Source organism: Rhinolophus sinicus, chromosome 17 (genome assembly GCF_057876585.1).
Source record: "Rhinolophus sinicus isolate RSI-liver-muscle chromosome 17, RSI-T2T, whole genome shotgun sequence".
Taxonomy (NCBI): Eukaryota; Metazoa; Chordata; class Mammalia; order Chiroptera; family Rhinolophidae; genus Rhinolophus; species Rhinolophus sinicus.
In genome coordinates this window covers 160377511-160399820 of record NC_142517.1, presented here as the reverse complement: position 1 = coordinate 160399820, position 22310 = coordinate 160377511, and the positions used below count along the sequence as shown (strand labels likewise).

Genomic DNA, 22310 nt, shown 5'->3' with positions numbered 1-22310 from the left:
GTGTTTTGTAACCACTGCCCACGGTCGATTGTATACTTTTCACAATGAGCTACATGTGCCAATGTCCAGAGAAGCATTTTGAGTTAAATGGAAGTTTTTACAGAATTCTGTTTAGTTTTTAAGTTCCTGGAAGGCAGAGGCAGATCTTCCTTTAATACTGTTCATAATAATAATATCAGCAGCAGCAACATAATAATAATGACTAACATTTATTAGGTGCTAACTCTGAGTTAGGCACCTTTCTAGAAAGTTTACTTACTTGAATCCATTCAATCATCACAACCACCTTAGATGCCATATTTATCTCTGTTTTAAAGATGAGGAAACAGAGTTACAGAAAGATTAAGTAACTATTCCGAGGTCACATAATTAAGTGATAGAGCTGGGATTCAAACCCTAGGCAATCTGGTTCCAGATCCCTTTCCCTTAGCCATCATATCACAGACTGCCATATGCATCTGTGTGTTTATTGAGAACATTTCAAACACTTGGGACTACCCAGCAAATTATGAATCACAAATATGTGGATTTCATAGGAAACAATAGGGGTATGGGCTGCAATAAAGCGCTGTTTTTATATGGGACAGATTAGAAAAAACAAGCAGTGCAAATTTTAACTTTGATTCAGTGCTGGTTAACTTTTCATAACCAAATTCTATTCTTTATACTTGAATTTATTTGGACAGATCTGAAGTCCAATGTCAGTCTCTAGTGCCACAGAACGAATGAATTACACGTGAATATACCGTGTTTCCCTGAAAATAAGACCTAGCCAGACCATCAGCTCTAATGTGTCTTTTGGAGCAAAAATTAATATAAGACCTGGTCTTATTTTGCTATAATATAAGACCGGATCTTTATAATATAATACAATAATGTAATATAATATAATATAATATAATACCCAGTCTTATGTACTATAAGACTGGGTCTTATATAAGTAATGGAGAGTCTTAAAACCAGGACAGGAATTTGAAAGTTACCCTGTAAATTAATGTAAGTGAGACAATGCTGGTTCAGAAGCAACATGAAGGCCACCCATATGCCACTATAGACAACAGTATCTACAAAGAAGAAATGATAAGCCAAGTGTCATTCAAAATTCTATTATGGAAATACTTACTAAGAAGTTCAAGCCTACAGTTTCCTTTATTCTTCAGTGTGAGCATATCTGGATTCTAGATGTAAATATTTCTTCCATTTTCATAGGAATGCTCCAGAGTCCTTTCTTTATTGTTGTGATTTTTCTTCTGGAGCTGTGGAGCTAGTAAAGGTATGCCTTATATTTTCTTTAAAGAGAGCCATATAAGCATCTGATTTATCTGCTGTTGAAGTGATTTTTTTTGGGGGGGGAGGATGTTTCTGTATCAGATGTTATCTGGGACCATTTTTAACTGAGCTTTTACTATTTCTGGGAATCATACTATCAATTGATGCCTAAGATATGACCGTAAAACAATAAAAATTGTTTTAAATTTAACATAGAGTTCAAGGGACTGGTACACCTAGAAATGCCAACAGCTCCTACAAGGTAATCTTGTTCATATTTATGTGTCTAGGGCCTTACACATACTGTGTTTCCCCGAAAATAAGACCTAGACGGACCATCAGCTCCTAATGCATCTTTTGGAGCAAAAATTAATATAAGACCCAGTCTTACATTATAGTAAAATAAGACCGAGTCTTATATTAATTTTTGCTCCAAAAAACGCATTAGAGCTGGTGGGTCTTATTTTCGGAGCTAGGTAGCTAGGTAGGTCTTATTTTCGGAGCTAGGTAGCTAGGTAGGTCTTATTTTCGGAGAAACACAGTAGTCTGGCACATAGTAGGCACTTGTTAAATTAAATTTTTTGAAAAAAAAGTCTGAAAATGCGTATATCGCAAATCTAAAATATCCTAGACTTTTAAGGAAAACAGTGGGGAACCTGAACTTATTTGACCAGTCCCCAAACACTAGTGAGCATGACCTTAGCAAAAAGAGGTAATGTTAGGAAATGAAAAAGGAAAGGAAATTCTACTAACAAAAATATGGTATAAACATATGGAACATGATTTCATAAGAGTAATACTTATTCATTGTAGACATTTTCTAAAATACTGAAAAGCTTAAAAGGGGAGATAAAACTCACCTATAATTACACTTCCTAGAGTCCTAGGGTGAATCATTGTTAATATTTTGGTATATATCCTTCTAATTTTGTTTTAGTGGACAAATTGTGTGTGTCCGTGTGTGTGTGCGTGTGTGTGTGTGTGTGTGTGTGTGTACACTCTAATGCAATTTTTTAAAAATAACAGCTTTATTGAGATATAGTTTATATACCATAAAATTCATTTTAGAATATACAATTCAGTGATTTTTAGTATATTTACACAGTCGTGCAACCATCACCATTACCTAATGTTGATTATGTAGTAGAGGATATTTATATTTGAAGCCAAATGAGGCATGGAATAAGCAGTGGGAGAGAGAGCTGAGGACCAGCTCAGTGCCTCTGAAATAACACAGGGGTAGGCTTCCAACAGCGCTGCCTACTGACTCATAAAGACTGCCATACTCCACTTTTAAAATTAAAGAGGGATTGCGAAGACTATTTGTTGTCAAGTCCAAGTGTTAGACTTAATTTTTTATGGCAGCTTTGGAAATAAGCTAACCGAATACTGAATCAGAAATCAAGTGCATTCAAATGTATAGAGGAAAGGCACTTGGGAGGGAAAAAAAAAGGCCTTTTTATTTTAAAAAAATACTAGAAGTCTGCTAACTACCTTTTTTTCCTTCTTTGTGATTCTTTCTCACGGCAGTCGCACTCAGCCTACAGAGCAGCCCAGTGTTGTGCCTTTGTTCACGACGTCTGTGATGACGGCTTGCCCTACCCTTTTCCAGATGGGATCCTGGATGTCATTCTCCTTGTCTTTGTGCTCTCTTCTATTCATCCCGACAGGTGAATGAAGACAAAAGGGCAACGCAAATGTGGAAAGCCCCTTTATCAGTAGTAGTTTTTAGAACTATCAAAGCAAAAAAATGACAATTTTTGAATTTATTATTTAGTGAACTACAGTATGTATAATATGCAGCCTTTTAAATGAAATGTTTCCTTTCTTCAGACTTTTAGAAAGAAACTGGTCAAACTACTTCATTAGTGAGCTTTCTGTCACTGTCAGAATGAAGTGAGCGTATTCTGGTAAGACACATACCTATTAAAAGTGACAGTGCTTCAAGGAAATTACAAATTCAGAACAGCCTAATAGACTCCCAAGAGGCAAATTGTACGTGGTGATCGAAAACAAACATCTCTGATTTAGCGTCTTACTGAATGTTCGTGAAGAGGTGAGCTGTGAATCTGTTTGGTTTCACACAGGTCTGTCGAGGGCTTTAAAACAATTGTTTTAAAAGAAGCCCACTAGGGAAGTACAGATTATCAAGATTTGCCAGATTAACCTTGAACCTTTATAATCTAAGGTTAGCCTAGTGTCATTATTTAACTATTTATGACTTTTAAAACTTTTTGTTCACACACAGTGTTTTAACAATAAACATAGCTGTCCTACAGAGGGGAAGCATAAAGAGATATTACCAGCAATTAAAATGATCACCTTTTTAAAAATTTTGCCACCTCATATATATTAAGGCACGTGTAGTAGCAGAGGTTGTGCCCTTTGTAAGCTTTCTTTTTTTATCCCCCCCTTTCTTCCACCTCCTCCCTGCCCACTCCTGTTCAAACTGTTGTTTCTGTCTGGTTGTGTAGGACACAGCTCCCTGGCCTATGCTGGTATTGAGCCTTGCACTGCCTCCAGCTGAGGCAGTTGGTCACCGGTCGTCAATTGGCTGCTCACAGCAGCTCATGGCAGCTCTTGCCAGCTGCCAGCCACTCATGGCCCTGGTGGCACACAGCAGCCGGTGGCAGCTCATGCCAACCTCCGGCAGCTCATGGCAGCCCAGCTCCAGGCACAGCCGTTGTTCACCATCTTAGCTGTAGAGGTTGCAGCTCACTGGCCCATGTAGGAATCAAACTGGCGACCTTGGCGTCAGGAGCACGGCGCTCCAACCACCTGAGCCACCGGGCTGGCCCTGTAAGCTTTCTTAAAATTAGGTTTCTACTATGGTAGTAGAATCAGCTCCAGGAAAGAGCCTGTGGTAGTAGATATAGACTTGGCATTAACCACTTTTTGTTTGATGAGTGTGACCATTTCCCAAAGAATTGAGTTACCCTGTGCTTCTTTCTTTGCAATTACAAGGTCGCTAGGACCTTTTACAGTTCTTTTGCTTTTCATTCAGAGATGAGCACTTTGATTACTTGTGAAAAAACAAATTAGATTTCCAAATACATCTGACTGAAACACATATTTGCACGTGGTGAGATATATCAGGTTCCATGAAGTTACTTTTTCCTCCCAGTTTCTATAACTTATTTTTTCCTGCTAATCTGTTTAGACTATTGGCATTATTCAGGTACTGGTAGAAAGATGTCATCTATGTATTTAGTTTCATAGTTAAAAGGATGAATAGTTAAAAGGATGGAGTAGGTGGATAGAGAATAAGATTTTCTATTTGACACCCATAACAGGAAATGTTTAAATTCCAAATAAGACCACAACACTATTTGAAATTAGTTTAGATAATGTATTTTCTCATGATTTGAATTGAACGTTAAAAAGAAGTGTAAGCAGATATCTGGAAGTTTGCTTTTATAGTACAGTATATTCATTCTATTTGTTTATTATAAAATAAATTCAGATGTATCATGTCAGTAGCCACTTTCTTATCTACATGGAAATGATCTAAAAATAAGGCGAATAAGTAGAAGAGGGCAAGAGTAAGTGAAAAGACAAGGCAGTCTCTTCAGGGTCACTTAGGAGGGTGGTAGTAGGTTCAACTCCAGGAAAGCTCTAGAAAAGTGGCTTCTTGCCAGCTTGGAAAATCCATGTGCAAATGAACAAGCAATTCAACTAGACCTTGAGTCTGGGGGTTCCTAGCTTAAATAGGAATAAACCATAGAAGGCTGCAAAAGAGCTGTCCTTCTTGTCATTAAAATAAAACAAAGTATAATATGTTACCACAGATCTAGGCAATCTATATCTATATCTATATATCTATATATATAAATTTCATACATATAATTTTTATTTTATTTTATTGGGGAATATTGGGGAACAGTGTGTTTCTCCAGGGCCCATCAGCTCCAAGTCGTTGTCCTTCCATCTAGTTGTGGAGGGCGCAGCTCAGCTCCAAGTCCAGTCACCGTTTTCAATCTTTAGTTGCAGGGGGCACAGCTCACCATCCCATGTGGGAATTGAACCAGCAACTTTGTTGTTGCGAGCTCGCGCTCTAACCAACTGAATCATCTGGTCGCCCGATAAATACTCATTTTTAAAATCTCTTATTTTTCTTCTTTTCTCCTTCCATCCAGAGATAGGTGAGGACAGCAGAATTGGCCAAAGTCAGGTAACGAAAAGGGGCTTCCTCCCATTCTTCTTTATGTCTCTCCCAGCCAGCCCACCCCCACCTGTAGTGCATAGGAACTGGCTCTGGAACTGCATGATGAACCAAGGTGGGATGATCAAGAAAGGCAGCGCCTCATCCCGTGCCTTCACCCACAACCCAAGATGTTAAGGATTCGCAGAAGGATGTCACTATATTTTGAATTACAGTTGACGTTTGGACAACACAGGGGTTAGGGATACCGACCCCTCAGGCATTGGAAAACTTGTGTATAACTTTTGACTCCCTAAAAACTTAATTACTAATAGCCTACTATTAACTAGGAGCCTTATTGGTAACATAAACAATTAACATATTTTATGTTATATGTATTATATATTATACTATTACAATAAAGTAAGCTAGAGAAAAGAAAATATTAAGAAAACATAAGGAAGAGTAAATACATTTACAGTAGTATACAGTACTATACAGTACAGTACTGTAATACACAATACAGTACTATAATCATCTGTCATTACCTACGTCAATATTATCTTACGTGATACAAAATACTGTAGATGTTATACATATTACTAATGCTAGACATCAAAAACGAAAAGATAATGTGAAAAAATTCATATTTATTTACAGATATAACGATTCATGCATTGATAACACAGAAGCAGCGATATGATTGCTTTATGGTAGCCTAGTGTTATCAGTATGATTGCTGCAGGGTCGTAAGGAAATCTCCAAAATGTTTCCACTATATTTAATGAAAAAAATCCATGTAGGGGCAACCGGTTAGCTCACCTCAGTTGGTTAGAGCGTGGTGCTCTTAACAACAAGGTTGAGGGTTTGATTCCCCACATGGGCCACTGTGAGCTGCGCCCTCCACAACTAGATTCAAACAACTACTTGACTTGGAGCTGATTGGTCCTGGAAAAGCACACTTAAAGTAAATAAAGGTTTAAAAAAAAAAAAAAATCCATGTATAGGTGGACCCATGCAGTTCAAACCTGTGTTCTTCAAAGGTCAGCTGTGTTTGATTCTTTGTGTTTCTGCATTTTTGTTTCATGCTTGTTTCAGTAATAATTGCAGAAAGAGACTTTTCTCTATACAGAAAATATTTATCCTGAAAGTGAGTATTTTAAGATTTAGATATGGTTTTCTTTAATTGCCAAAGTCTAAGAATATAAACACAGTGTGAAAATAACCTGTAATAAAATAAACAAGGAAAAATACTTTTCTTTTTCCCTTTCATATACTTACATTCCAGTTTTTTTTAAAAGAGCTTTTCATCTAATCATGTCACCTCTTTGTGTTATATTTCTCTCGTTTTCATAGTTACTTTCATTTTCTCACTATCTACTTCCTTCATAACCTAACATGATATGGCTTTTTACCCCATTATTTCACTGAACAGTGTTTTAACTGGAAGGAATTTACAGATTATCTGATCCAAACACCTCATTTTTAAAATAAGAAAATCTCAGAAGCTTTACGTAGCATGGATAAAGCAGAGCTGGCAAGGACTTAGCACCCAGGATGCCATTTACCACACTGCCCAGAGCAAACATTGATTTTTTTACTCGGATCGTCATTCCCAATGAGCCCTAAGAATCCTTCTCAATAGAGCTCTGTAAGCATCCAGTGTCAGTCACTGGGCGTTGATATGAGATGTGAAATCTTTGCCACCTCTTACCCATAATCACCCAGAAGACTTAACCAAAAACATTAAGTCAAGAGCAATCACAAGGGGTCATACTTGATGGGAAGCCAGATGAGTAGAATAAATAATAAAAGAAAAAGTAAAGGCTTCCCAGTATTGAGTTGGGGCTTGCAGTGTGATTAGAATTTAAATAGGCAGAGAGTAAGGAGGAGAGAATTCTTTGAGAGGAAACCACATGAACAAAGGCATGGACTGCTCAGAGCCAAACTTGTAACAGTTCAGCAAAATAGATGCTTCAGATTAGGAAGTAGTGGGAAAGAAGTTGGAAAGATTAATTGAGGCCAGTTGTAGGAGATTTTAAGGGCTCAACTGAGAAATTCAGATTTTATCCTATGGATTAAAGTCATGAACATTTTTGCGCAAAGGAATGATTTGACAAAATCATCATTTGAAGCAGGATAATTCATAAATAATATGCAGAAAGAATTGACAGGGAGAATAATAAAGCATGTTAGGAAGCTATTCTACTTCCAGGCCTGAGAAGGTAGCAGTTTGTACTAAGGGAATACCTACCAATGGGAAGCAAAAGAGAGAGAAAATATCAAAGATGTTATTAAAACAACAACAACAACAACAAAATTTGATGACCAAATGGTTGTGGAGAGAATAGTGAAACAAGAGAAAAATAAAAGAGGTTAATGATATCTCTGAAGTGTTACACTTTGGTGAATGATGGTAACTTTGAATTAAAGAATTCAGGATAAAAGGAATTAGTTTTGGAGGAAAAGGTGGTCCCTGCTTAGGTATGGACAATTTGGAATGGCACTGCATATTTTTCATCTTGTAAGGAAAATGAGGCGACTCCCATTTTTTTCTGCCTTGGAATGACCTTAACTTGCTATAAACATCAGAAAATGTCTATGTGGTTGTGCAGTTAAGCTTTGACATCATACATTAAGCTCTTTGACATCATATACTATGGGCATTTGGGTGATTTAAAAAAAAAAAATGTTCTGTTAGAGTTGACGTTCAGTATTATTTTATATTAGTTTCAGGCGTACAGCACAGTGGTTAGACATTATATAATTTTTGCAGTGAACCCCCCTATTAGTCTAGAGCCCACCCGGCACTATACAGGTGTGATCAAACAATTATAGTGAATGCTGCTGCTTAGAGCCATCCAATGGAAAGGCAGGGATCTTCAATACAGGAAGCGACACGCTGAACCTTAGTAACAGTGTGTGACAAGTTTCAACTTGTTCGGTACAGTCAGTTGGGTGTGAGCTACAGTTGAGAGAAGGTGTGTTTTAAAGTGTGCCATAAATCATGGATCACGAACAATGCATTAACGTGAAATGGGCAAATGGTTTCATCCTCCATCATGACAACACTCCGTGTCACACATCACTTCCAGTACAGCAATTTCTGTCAAAAAACATTATGGCATGTCCTCATCCACCTTCCCCAAAGTCAAAATGACCGTGAAAGGTAAACGTTTTGAATCAATTCAGAACATCGAGGCAGCCATGACAGCGCAACTAAAGACACTCACGAAAGAGGACTTCCAGAACTTCTTCAAAAAGTGGCAAGAATGATGGGATAAGTGTGTTCGAAGCAAAGGGGAGTATTTTGAGGGGGATTAATGGCAATGTGTCTTTTACTATAATACATTTTTTTAAATTAAACATTCACCGTATTTTTTTATCACACCTCATAGTTGTTGCAATATTATTAACTATATTTCCTATGCTTTTACTTCCCTGTGACTGTTTTGTTACTAAAAATTTGTATTTCTTAATCCCTTTTGGGTGATTTCTTGATACTCTAGGCCTTTTGAATCTGATCATATAGGAAGTTGGTGTTCTTTTTTCTTTCTATACAAAATATTTTTGTTGCCCTTATTCTTGTAGTTTAGATTTAATTGGCCTAATTGAGCCTTTTCTTATTTTATCTTTCTTATCTTTCTTATTTTATCTTTAAGAATGTTAAACTCTGATTTCTGAAATCAGAGTATCTTGCTTTGTTTCCAAAGGATGCAAGGTGTTGTAAACCGACTGTCCAAGTTACTGAAACCTGGGGGAATGCTGTTATTTCGGGACTATGGAAGATACGATAAGACACAGCTTCGTTTTAAAATGGGTAATAGTATATTCCGTTTGGAATTATTTTCGTGTGCTTTAAAGAATGCCTCGTTTATATTTCATGTCAAGTTTTTTGGGGATTTGTTTGTATATGTGTTTGTTTTAAGGAATACTAAGTTTGTCTTCTCATAATTTTTTTTTTTTTCAGGGCATTGTTTATCTGAAAATTTTTATGTTCGAGGAGATGGTACCAGAGCATATTTCTTTACAAAAGGTATGCTTATCTATTAGAGGAAATAATTAGCTGTAAAAACTGTCTTTGGTTATTGTTCACAGAGAGAAAACTCAAAACTCTAAATATGAGGCTTCAATTGTTGATTAAACATTGGATGTCTTCACACTTTGGTAACTGTAATATTCTGCATAAAAGCTTGAAAATGCCCTTTTGCCTTCTGATCTTTTTCCATTTGAAACTGCTTTAAATAATCACTTGTTCCGTTGTTAACCCAAATGAAGGTGTTGTTTGTTCCATTTTGGAGGTATTGTTAATCCACATATGAAAAAATTGATGCTTTGCCACAACCAAGGGAGAATTATAATTTTAAGAATCCCTAGAAAATCTCTTACCAATTTCTCAGTTTTAAAAAGTATTTAAAATGAAACCTGCATTAAGGATTTTCCCCAAACTTACAATGTGAGTGCTATTATAATGTGCCATTTGCGGTCTCTGCAAACCAACAAAAACTCAAATGGGGCATCTTTCAAAATATTGAAAGCTATATAACCAATCGTGTTGTATATCTGATTGTGCTTGTTGTGTTAACCTGTTTATACTTGGTGCATCTGTGTGAAGTAGAAGAAACCTACTTAGTTTCACATGTTTCCTTCACCAATTTGTACTAGAGAGTATTTCTTACTGTAAATGAAATTTAGATGGTCAATCATTCCATTTAATGTTCTGTGTTCCTGAATGTCTCCCCTCTCTTTAGTCATTTGTCAAACATTTGATGGCCATTTTTGTCCCACAGGGGAAGTCCACAATATGTTCTGCAAGGCTGGGTTAGACGAGAAGCAAAATCTGGTTGATCGTCGCTTACAAGTTAATAGGAAAAAACAAGTGAAAATGCACCGGGTGTGGGTTCAAGGCAAATTCCAGAAACCATTACACTTGACTCAAAAAAGCTCCAACTTGCTATTTTCTCTCTCATAGCTGAACTGTGTACCATGTTAAGGTACAAATGAGAGGACCATGCTGTTCAAAGATTTCTATAAATATTTCATTTCTAAAAAGACAATCAGAAGAACAGAAGAAAATTTATATGTTCTGGTGTTTATCATAGGTGAGCTCCTTTGTGTATTTTAAGCACATGCAAGTGATTTGAACGAGTGCACCATATTCTGTGTTTTCAAAACTTAATATGATCAAGCTTGTTTGGGTTTATTACGTCTAACCTTTCTGTTTGTTCTTTGAATTTTGTAAGTATTCAATTAAATTACTGACAAATCAGATTCTGAGAAATGGTAATTGGTCATTTTTTAGAAGTGGGGAAAATCATCTACTCTACTTATATATTAGTCAAACACAATTTAACTCCCCTCCAGTGTTATCATAGAAAAATCACAATCCTAAGACAAAGGTATATTGTTTTTGTTTTGTTGTCTGTTTTCCCCAACACTTTTTTTTTTTTTTAATTCAGAGACTAAAGTCTGAAATAGAATTTTAGTTTTTCTTTCCTTTTCTAAAATTGGGGAAGTATAACCCATGCTAACATTATTTCCATACTATTTGGTGTACAAATTGTTAAAAGCTCTCTTTAAGATAACTGTTATACCCAAGAAAATTCTTAAATTGTAGCCATTAAAAATGTATTTACCACTTTGCCTCAAAAGGATATAATTTGACTTGCAAATTGCAGTTTGCACTTAGAATGGAGTTTTTTGGTGTTTTGTTTCGTTGATTTTTTTTCTTTTTTTCTTTTTTTTTTGCACTTAGAATGGCGTTTCTAAGATTGGTCTTTCATTTGTTACACAACATTTACTGAATATTTACATTTGCTGAATTACGTGGAATAATACAATAAGTAAAGACCCAGCCCTGTCTTCAGAGAGCATAAATAGTATCTAGCTGGCAAAGTAAAATGTGTACCTCCCAAGCCTATAAATCAAAATTTAAGATAATATATGAACAAGTACTCAAATAGGGATCTTATCATCTAGCAGACTTTGATTATGGGCCACAGAAATCTGGAAGAAATGGACACTCTTTTGAAAGGACCACCATCAGAATAGTTTAATTTGTACTGATTTTCCTTTTTGAATTCACTTAAAATTCCATTTCCTGGAAGAATGTGATTGGTCATGGATTATTTCTTCCAGGCTTGGGCAGGGCAGCTCAACTGATGGCACTACCAGCATGTATGGAATGGAAGAAAGTTCCGCAAAGGAAAATCATGACACTGTTACCAAAAGGGGGAGGGGGAGGGAGATGCTGCCCAGTCACAAACATGTCACATAGTGGTGGTCGCAGTATTTCCGGTGGTTCCGGAGAGAGAGAAAGATCGCTGTGGGAAGTAAGGGGGGAGAATCAGGGTTCTGGGAAGAGGTGGGTCTCCGGCTAGTCCTTGAACGTACACTCTCAGACGATGGTGAGAAAACAAGTGTGTTTAGTGTGGGACATTTATGATAAGGAATAGTGCAGAAAAGATAGCGAGGGGGTCAGCTTATAGACAGAATTGAATAGAGAGCACATTGGAGATTCTAGTCTCTGGACTGGAGCCATCTAACATTTGTTTGTTTCTGTTTTATCCTGGTCATGGTACGTTATAAATGAATTGAGAGAGACTGACTGAGGATTCATCTATAGAGCAGAATACAGTGAGGTCAGAGATCAGAGGCAAGGAAGACCACAGAAAGCTTTTTGCACATACTTGCCTTGGGAGTAAGTCGTCAGAAGTAGTACCATATCAAGGTTTGTTTAAACACGCATCAGTCAGCAAATGTAAAAGTTAACATTTGCCTAAGACTCTTAACTCAGTTGTGTTTCATAATTAAAGTGTACATTTAAAAGCCAAACTAGTAATGGAAGTATTACATACAAGGGCAGTTAAATAAGTTAATGTTGCTATGGGAACCCCAGCAGATCTTCTTGTGTTTCAATTTAAAAATCATGGCCCAAGGTGGTTTTAAAAACAACAGAAGGTAAAATTATTCTCACATTCTCACACATGTAAATTGTACTGTCTCTCTTAGTCTTAAATAGCAAATTCAAGACAGCCTCTTGACTGGCACAGTAAAATTCAGCTTCGTATCTTTCTATAGTGTATTACAGCATATAGTTAACCTTTAGAAACTTCAAAAATACATCAACCAAATTTGGTCTGTGAGACACAAACTGGGCTCTTTTGAGCTCTGTGTAGCATAGACCTCCTATTCTACTTGACTGCTCAGTAGGGCCGTTTCTACCTGTCTTAAGCTTGTATGTCTTCCTCTTGCTCACCCTATCTGAGTTAACCCTCTACTTTGAGTTTGCTGTTGATTTGGGGCTGAAGAAACAAAGAGACCTGATTTAGAATATTGCCTGTAGATATTAAGAAATCATGAAGTGTTGCAAATGTATCTGCTTGGGTATTAGCTTAAAATATTTGATAACTGCATGAAATTCTAATTTTCCGCTTATGTCCATAAAGCTAAGGCTAGTGAGTTAGGCAGAGTTTGATATTTAAAATGTTCATCTTCTGAGAGAGCTGAATTTCAAAAGGACCATTTTCTTTCTAACAGAAAAAGATTTGTTCTTTCATCTTCTTATAATACAGAAACAATGAAATATGCCATATTAAAAATGTACCCTTCACTTTTCTCCATTTCTAAAAATTCACTTTTGAGCATTTTCCAAATGTAAAAATTCTCACACACGAAGAACTGTTTGAGACGGTTGTGAGAAAGCCAAGGTAACAGTTTCTATTTTTAAGTTTGTCATTCAGTGTGACACATTTTCGTATTGAAACACCCAGTTAATGTTGACTTCTGAGAACTTATTTGCTTTGTTTGTCTCAGTTCCATATGCTTTATCGCTAAATTATGAACACATCAAGGTTTCTACCATTATGCAATCTAAATCATTGCTGTACTCTAGTTTACACATGAAAATTCCTCCCTATGCAAAGAGCTGCCCTCCTGGACATCTGAACTATTTAGACTGTTAAACTTCAGATAAGTTAAATTCTTGCCCCCAGACTCCTAGCTGTATTCCTATATTGTTTTTTGGGGTTTTTTTTTTAACTCATCAGAACCAAATGCTGAAGCCTGGATATATCACACATTGTCTCTTCTAATTGGTTTTAATGTTTATTATGCTCCTGACAAGTGCAGATAACTTCACATTTGCATCACTAACAGACCTCTTTCAGAACCTCTGCTCCGTCAGTTTCCTGCCTCTATTAGTCATCAGTAGACATGTTGGCTTGGGTATTTTCCCCCACTTGTCAAAGTACACTGTAAATGCTAAAGCACTGAATACATGTAAGGTATTGTTATTAATAACAGCATTTACAGTTTACAGTCTACAAGGCAGCATACAGAGTACTCCAGCAACAGAAACGTTTTCAATGGTTTTATGAGATCTTGTGAGAAAGACAGTAAGATGCTTGGGAGAAGTATTGTCTCAGAGTCAGACAGGAAGCATGGGTCCTAGTTCCTATTGGACCACTTAGCTACCCTTAATTTAGCTCTGAGTTCCAAATTTTTTATATACTACACTTTTATTTACTTCATTATTACTTCATTTAATCCTCAAACTCCTATGAATTGGTTTTTATTACAACCATTTAACTCATGAGGAAAGGACGCTGAGACATTGGATAACTTGCGCAGGATATCAGCACTAGTCGGTGGTAGAACCACAATTTGGACCCAGAACTGTCTGATTCCAAAACCTTTATTCTCATTGGCACACTTTTAATTGATAGGATCAAATGCTGCTCAAAAAGCTGCTGGAGAAGAAAGAGGTTCTGAATTAAGTGGAGAAATACAGCAACGGATGGGAGTTTGCACCCAACAACCTTCAAGATTGTGGCTCATTCTAGATCCAGTCTGTGAGTCTATGATATAAGAAGGTTGCCCGTGTCCACAGTAACAAACTGGGGAGAGAAGAAAAGGAACCGAGAGGAATGACAAAGCAAAGGCTTCCAATCAGTTCCTTTCAGTATTCTGTTATGTTTAATTCTGCTCTTGCCCCACCCACTTCAGGCTCCAGGCTTCAACCTTCCGCTTGGCTGCCTTCCGGAAGTACAGCACCCAATACTTGCATACTCCTCACTTAAAGAAAAAAAATTAGTGTGTACTGCAAGCGGGGGAAAAAGTCCTTAAAATGTCAAAAGTATTCAACTCTAGTGTAATCTAAAATATGTGAATTCAGGAAGTGTCAATAATAAAATATGAGTGAAAACATCTTTATTTAAAACATTGTACATTAATGCCAATTCAAGCATGATATATTGAGCATTTCTTGGAATATGGTTTGGGATTTGAGAGGCACAAAGGTACCAGCAGGATGGCTTTGGTATAGTTATAAATATAAATAGGAGTAAAATAACAGTTGCATCTTCATTTATAATGAAATCGATATTATGTCCGCAAAGCTATGGAGGAGAATGGATGCCAAAATCTGTCTTTCGTTAACATATGCCTTAAGTGACAGGGAACAGTGTTGAAGACAAAATTTCTTTTTCCTCTGAGTATGAATCAGCAACATGCAGTAACTAGCAAGTAATAATAGTTCTGCTGTGAGTGCCTCCAGAGGGTAAGAAAAACAGCATCAAACTGAAAAAGCAAGTGCACCTGCAGGAGGGGCCCAGGAGGCTGCAGAGCACGGCTCCCTCGAGCACCGTCCTGAAATGTCTGAGCACAGTGACCCCGACCCTAGCAAGCCAGGTTGGCATGAAATGGATGGAGCACATTAAAGCCTCCAGATGGTCAAAGACAGCCAACCCTCAGCTGCCTCTGGAGCTCGTCAGAGGCAAGCTGCAAGGTACTGCTACTTGTCCAAAAGTCTAAAACAGCTGCTTGGATTCTACAGTGCGTGTGGTTTCACAATCACTTAACCTTTAGTATGGAACAGCGAGAAGCAAGTAATTAACATTTGCGGGGGAAGAAAAATATTTTTTTCCTCTACCCTTCTAGGTTCTTGGCTAAGATACTCCTGTAATAACAAGATAGATTAATGGAGAAAAACAAAAGCTTAATAACATATATACCTCCTGTATACAAAGAAAAGACCCCAGGAAAACTGAGTAACTGCAAAATGGCTGAAGCCATCACCTTACCTTCCATCTCCAGCTAACGATGAAAGAAGATGTTGGAGTTGGGGAACCAGTTGTGGGAGGTGACCCAGAAAACCACAGTAAACAAGGGTAAGGTTATGCAGACTGAAGTCCTTGCCTTCTTCATTGATGAGAGTTTCTAGAGATTTAGGCTCATCCTCCTCTTGGTACAGAGAGGGAGATACTTTACAAAGGGAGATTTCCCTTATATATGTAAATGTCTCTTAAGGGTAACTACTACTCAGTGTACAGAGCTTTCCCTATGTCTGCTGTTTCTTAAAAATAATCAGCCTAAAATAATCCTTATGCCAAAGAGGCATGTTTCCGGGGGACAAATTCTGCTCCCCTTCACATGACATAAGGAGAAAAACAATCAACACTTTAAGAGCATCAGGACTTCATATAGTTAACAAATAGCATCCACTGAGCTGGGTCCTTGGTGTCCTAATGATTTGCATCTTTTATCTTTGCGTTTCTCCAGCAGACAGGCACTACGTAGAGCCCGGGTCCCAGAAAATACATGCTTTTCTATTAGTTGTTACCTCCCAAGTTAGGTGAGCCATTGATTTCCTCCTAAGAAGCTCTAAGCATCATCTCTCCCACGTGGGCCGATGTTGTTTTGGTTTAGGAAAAGTATGAGTTGCGTTATGCTTATACAAAGTCTTGGGCAGCTTTCAACCCATTGATCCTTTCTGCGACACCACCTAGTTCATTGCAGAAAAGACAGAAGTTAATTTTGTTCTCAGTTAATCTTCATATATTGATTATTGGTTGTTTCCCCAAAAATGCTGGGGCACAGCAATGACCCTGTGGGTCTTAAAGACTTTTTCATTGGGTAAAAGTGCTAAAATTGTGATTCCTAAAATTAATGAGATACTGTTGAGTCAATTGTATTAGTTGTGTGTTTTTTTGTTGTTTTTTTTAAAAACCGTCATGTACTTAACATAAGCAACACTATTTAATTGCTGCCTCATTTCTCTCACCTCTGGCCTCCCAAGAGTAACTTGTCTTTCTCCTGAGGCTGTCCTGCTGAGCAGAATGTTTAGCGAAAAGAATGGAATAGCTCTCCATACATCTTTAGTTATGCTCCACGCCCTCAGGTGAGCTGAGACAGTGTCCCCTCAAGCAGCATTTGGAACTCAAATCACTTGAAAGAGAATGGCTGAAATTGCCAGCATCACATGCTGCATTGAAGCAAGGAAATTTCTGTCTCCAAGGATAATTGCTTTTCTCGTTGCTCATACTTCTTCCTTCATAGCCCTCATTTATTTTAAAGCATGTATTCCACTTTGACTCTCTAGAAGATATGTTTCAAGGTTTTTTAAAAACCCAAATGAAAGATGAAATGCAGGATCCAGAAAAGTATTTATTCTATTTCTCCTTTCCACGAATGTATTCTTAATCAACCAATCTTTCTGAGCATCACTCCATTTGCAGCTTTGTTTCCTAATAGAACACTTGGGCTCTGGAGATTAGTGAAACAAAGCTTCATTATAACCGTCCTTGTTTTACTCTCATTTCTTATGTGCTTCTCTTTCTAACTCACTCTCCAGGTGCTTCTTTCTGTTGCCAAATAGTGCAAGGAAATACTTTTGCAGATCTTTTGTTTACTTTAGAAAAAAAAAGCACTGATCTAGCCTTTCCCATTCAGGAGTGCTGCTCATTTCCTGACTGGCCTTTAAAATTTGGCTCAGTAGCAACTTGGGGATTTGTTTTCTATCCAGAGTGAAAGGAGCTGGGTGCCCAGCAGCCCCATGCTGGAATGAGAATTAAGTTCTGCTCATTGCCTGGATAAGCAAGCTGACGCTTTCCTCGTAAATCCCCCCCGCCCCCCATTCCTCAAAGTTTTAATGTATAGTCGTTTAGCTTTGACTTTTTAAAAGATATTTTAATAGGGTTGTTTCTCCTCCAAGTGAGCGCAGAAGCTGATCTTGTGCACAGGGAAACACGCAAGAATAATGAATTCCCTGTTTGCCATTTTTCACCTACAATACGACGTGCAGGGCTCACTCCTACTCCAATTCCATTGCCAGTCGCCTTGTCTGGTACAGGATGGGCTGGGACACCGAAGGAATGTGGCTTGGGCTACCTCACGTTGCAGGTCCCCAAGACTGCCGAGTTAATGAAGTCTGGGTTATTACTCAGTTGAGCATGTTCTTATTTCATGTAAGTTTTGTAAATCCTTGGTGCTTTCGTCCCTTTGGCACATTTACATTAAATTGTATTCTAGTTACGCAACGGTATCTATACTACAATTATGTTTATATATGAATATAAGCTACTCGTGGTTCATCCTACCTTGGGGAATTTATTCATAATTTGTTATGAGGTCAGTAAATTTCCAAAGAGACAGGCTTTCTAAACATAGAGCCTATAATTTTATGTATTACTGCATTTTTACATTAAAAGATGTTTGGACTAGGAAAATTGAATGATAAAAATAGAAAACACTAACTGACAAACAACCAAGTCAGGAGTGGGTGTTGTCTTTCTTTAAGGCCTTAATCTGTAATATAAAGTACTGTGGCGAATAAAATACCTTATTTGGGGGAGAGGAGGTGCAGACAAAGGCAAAGCTATTGGCACAGACAAGGCCCAAATGCAAAGTGTGCAATCGAGTGAAAGCTTGAACTGCTTGCCACACAACAGCCAATAATTTGAGTGACAAGGAGTTGGGGCAAGGAAAGCGACGTTATTCGGAAAGCCCGCAAGCTGAGAAGATGGCGGACGAGCGTCCTAAAAAGTCCATCTTGAGAAAGTACAGAATTCAGGCTTCTTTTACATCAAGGGAAGGGGCAACAGGAGAGGTTGAGATCAGGAGGTGACAGATGACCGCAGACACCTGGACGTCAACAAGGGTCCAAAGTGGATGGTGAAACTTCTTTTCTTTTGGTCAACAAACTCTGGTTGCTGTGGTCCCAGTCACGATGTCCGAATTAATCTTTTGATAAACAATCATTATTTTTGTACATACCTTCCTTATCACCTGGGAGGTAATTTCAAGTAGGGAGATTGTTTCAGTAATTAATAGGCTTCAGGTTAGATTCCTTTAATGATTAGCATATCTATGTGCAAAACTGAGTAGAAGTTAAGCGGACATGTTATGGAAACTGAGGCGGTTCAAGCAAGATGGAGTCAGAAAGACTGATTATTTTATTCTATTACAAGTGTACCATGTCAGTATGGTGACAAAGAATCCAGGGTCAATCATTCCTCTAAAGCTCAGATAGGCACAGACGGGCGCCACTAGGAAAGGCTACCAGCAGAAGCTAGCCACACTCTGGCTTAGAAAAACTAGGCAGTGTTCACGGGCAGATTAGCCAAACACTGCTCCAGTGACCCAAAGAAAAATGCAAGGTCAGAGAAGATTGTAGCAAGAGTGACTTGTAACTGAATCTCAGAGAACTGGACTGTAAGCTTAAATGCCCCTTGGCCTAGCTCAGGAAGAGCCAAAGTGCCCTCCCTAACTGAGCCTTTGGAACAGAAAGGCTGCACATGCCGAGAGCTTTCTTTTCTGCTCACCTGAGTTATACAACAGAAATGGCTAGTAAGACATTTTGTTCTTGATACTTCTTAGGAGAGCAAAGACTCACCTTTATATGATACTTCCTTTTGATTCCAGAGCCTTGTGTTTGTTTTCTACCGTGATATGTCACAAAGTATGAGTTTATTGCTCTTCAAAAACCTGAAAAGATGGGGCACAGCTTTAGGAGGGGTGCAGGTGGAAGGGGACACTGACCAAGCCAGAAGATCACCCTCATTCCCCAGTGTGAAAGAGGAAGGTCTAGCTCCTATTTTGCAAAACAGAACAGATTAAGTTATTGGTATAATGGAGTCACCAAGTCACTGAAGATCTGCTGCCCCTCTGCAAGGAAATAAATGGAGGGCAAGTGAAGAATATAGTCCAGAATAGCCTATGAGACAAGACCGCAATGTGCAATCACTGCCATCTGGTGAGGTGTGAGAGGCCTAGTAAATAACAGTCCTATGTTTCTTGCTCAAGTTTTAAACCAGCTGAGAGAAACTAAGGTGTCAACTGATGAAGATTAAAATGTGTGTTTACTGATAAAGCTGATACTGGAGAAAATGGCTCAGGGTATGTGGAAACAATTGCCATCCTGGTACCGAACCCAAGAATCAAGACCCATAGCTGAATAGGCCCATGACTCTACTCATAGGAGGCTGCCCCTGTACAGCTTTTTACAGAATAGCTGCATCCCAAAGAGACTGAAGGAGAACTAGGTTAAACATGCCTAATTCACCTCTCAAATTCACTTATTAGATAAGTCACTTCACCTCTCCCAGGAATGAGTAGGGCAGGTCTAAAGACCAGGTGCTGTCCCTCCACATGGCGGGAAACAGGAGTGGGAATTACCTAAATCTTTTATAAGTGCTGGGTAAAGCATACCCCACATATACTGAAGCTACAACAATGAGGAAAGGGACAAAATAATTTGTCCCTTTGTCACTTGCTGAATTGTCTGCTCTGAGAGATACACAGTCAGTGGTTCTTCAGCATTTACCTATGTGTGTGGCAGCTTCCCTGCTCTGTAAGCATCTGCCTCAGTGATGAATGGAACCTGCAGGGTATGTGTGGACACATGTACATGGTTAGAATACTGGGAACTGCAAACAAAATGAATTTTCAACGTTATAACCAGTGACTTATTCTGGGAACTGTACTACACTTCAATCTTTACTAGACTGCTAAATAAATGGCCAGGAAGCCTAGCAACTCTGCTAAACACCATTTCTACATTAACTCATGTGGGAGTCCCGAACAACTCACCCCAAGATGTGCCTCTGTGGTAGCAGATTGTTTTGAGCTAAAGGCAACTTGAGCTGCAGGCTCAGGAGAAACTCCTGCCCCCTCCCCTTAACTACCTAGGAGAATTTGAATTAGAGGCCTTGCCCATAAGAGATTATCAGAGATAACTTCTTTTGACCTATCTTTAGGGCAGGGCAAACTTCTGTTTACTAAAGTTCTGCTCTTCTTATCATCCTGCAATGACCTTTTGAAGCCCCCAAGGTGCATTACCTCATCCCTAGCTCGGAATGTCTTACATACCCATGTTCTCTTTCTGTTTCTGAAACTCTCTTTCATGTGGGGGTCTCTGACTCTCTCATGTATGTGGAGTTCCCATACAGATGTATGTATTAAATTTGGTTATTTTCTCTTGCTAATCTGTCTCATGTACTTTTGGTTATTAGACCAGCCAGAAGAACCTGGAGGGTAGAGGAAAGTTTGTTCCTCCCCCGCACTCGCAGAATGAATAGCTGACTCTAGACCAGTGCTTCTCAAACTATCTCTGAGGTGAAAGGAGAGTTGTTGCTTTTCGTTTTGTTTTGCCCATTTCCAACCTGTCACAGACCAATACTTTTGGAAAACACAATAAAGATTAATTTCTCTGGGGGAAAAAAAATGTACTCTAGTTCCTGGCATTGTGTTTCCTGGTCTCTGCCCCACAATCTCATTACCTCCCAGCCAGCCAGCGCATACCAGCTACACATCAGGCACTACTCTAGGTTTTGGGAAGGAAGAGATGAACAGGAAAAGGTAAGACAGACAATATACAAGTCCAAGGGTTTTATTAGATTCAACCAATATAAATGTACTCAGTGTCTTTACTTACCTATCAGACTGGGAATGAAACAGTCCATAGACCAGCACCTGCCCACAGCCCACACCTTGAGCTGCTCTACTCTCTAGACCATAGGGAGACTGAAAACACATAAAAATTCATAGCTTTTGTCCTGCTTTGCCTTTTGAACCCTGTGGTCTCTCTGCACTTCAGGATGTACAGTGCTAAGACCTGGGCTCTTGCACCTAGAAAAGATTTGGTCCAGTGCTCGGTGCTTCTCCCTGGTATCCTTTTCATGCAATTGGCTGCATTAAGCACATGAAACGCCTCACCACGGAGCTCTCACCAGGACTCCTGGTGGTTATTGTTCCCTTTATTTGTTCACTTTTAAAATTTTGACTTTTTGTGAATATGTGAATAAGTACAAAATAGTTTCTATGCTGACTTACAATGGAAAGGGACACGATTCTATTATTTTGGTAAGTCAAAACTTGTGATTTTCCCCCCACTGAGTGGTATTTTAAAGGTTGGGTAGATGCCAAATTCAAAGAACATGGAGAACTTGAGGAAAGGCCAGAGCCAGACAAACGATTATTAATAGTTTGTTTCTAAGGGCCATAATTAGAGGCTGCAGAAAATGGGTTCATTTACCTAGAAGAGCACACTAGAAGATGAGAATGATAGTTCCCAGGTAGAAAATGGTAAAAAAAAAAAAAAAATGGTTCTCAGAGAAGAAACGTGGGACCCATTTGGATATATGTCCTAGATTCACTAATGCTGATTGTGTGACCTTAAGCAAGACACTGAATATCTCTGAGCCTTAGCATCCTCAACTGTAAACTGGAAATGATATTCTTATCTGAAGATTGTCGCAAGGACTAAATATAATGCACACCAAGTGCAAGGCATGATGTGTGGAGGTGATTGGTGCTTAATAAGTGGTCACTAATATCATTACTAATAGATTTTTCTTTTTACAAAGCATGGTGATTAAGTCTTCATCTCTTTTGAAGAGAGGAGGAGAAATGGACTTTTCCTGCAATATTGACTATTTAAACTTACAATAAGTAACTGCTCCTAACTATGAAGACTTGAGTTTTCTTATTTCAGAAAGCTACTGCAGTTTCCTTGGCTTATGTTCAAGTCAGTTCAAACATTTATTAAGCATCTACTATGTACCAGAAAATGTGCTGGACATAGAATATTGGAATGAGTAAGACTTGGCCCTTGCTTTTTAGA

The 22310-nt window shown here is 38.4% G+C and overlaps 1 protein-coding gene across 5 annotated transcripts in view; it reads left to right on the top strand.

Annotated features, from left to right (window-relative positions):
- METTL8 (methyltransferase 8, tRNA N3-cytidine) overlaps positions 1-10681 on the top strand; it is a 71235-nt gene extending 60554 nt beyond the window's left edge. For all 5 annotated transcript variants that reach the window (XM_074337939.2, XM_019727416.3, XM_019727414.3 and 2 more), the window contains 5 exons: positions 1210-1273; positions 2800-2939; positions 9124-9230; positions 9381-9446; positions 10201-10681. In XM_074337939.2, coding sequence (XP_074194040.2) covers positions 1210-1273; positions 2800-2939; positions 9124-9230; positions 9381-9446; positions 10201-10382 — 559 coding nt within the window. In that variant the 3' untranslated portion in view covers positions 10383-10681. The remainder of the gene's footprint in view (positions 1-1209; positions 1274-2799; positions 2940-9123; positions 9231-9380; positions 9447-10200) is intronic.
- Positions 10682-22310: the final 11629 nt, after the last annotated feature.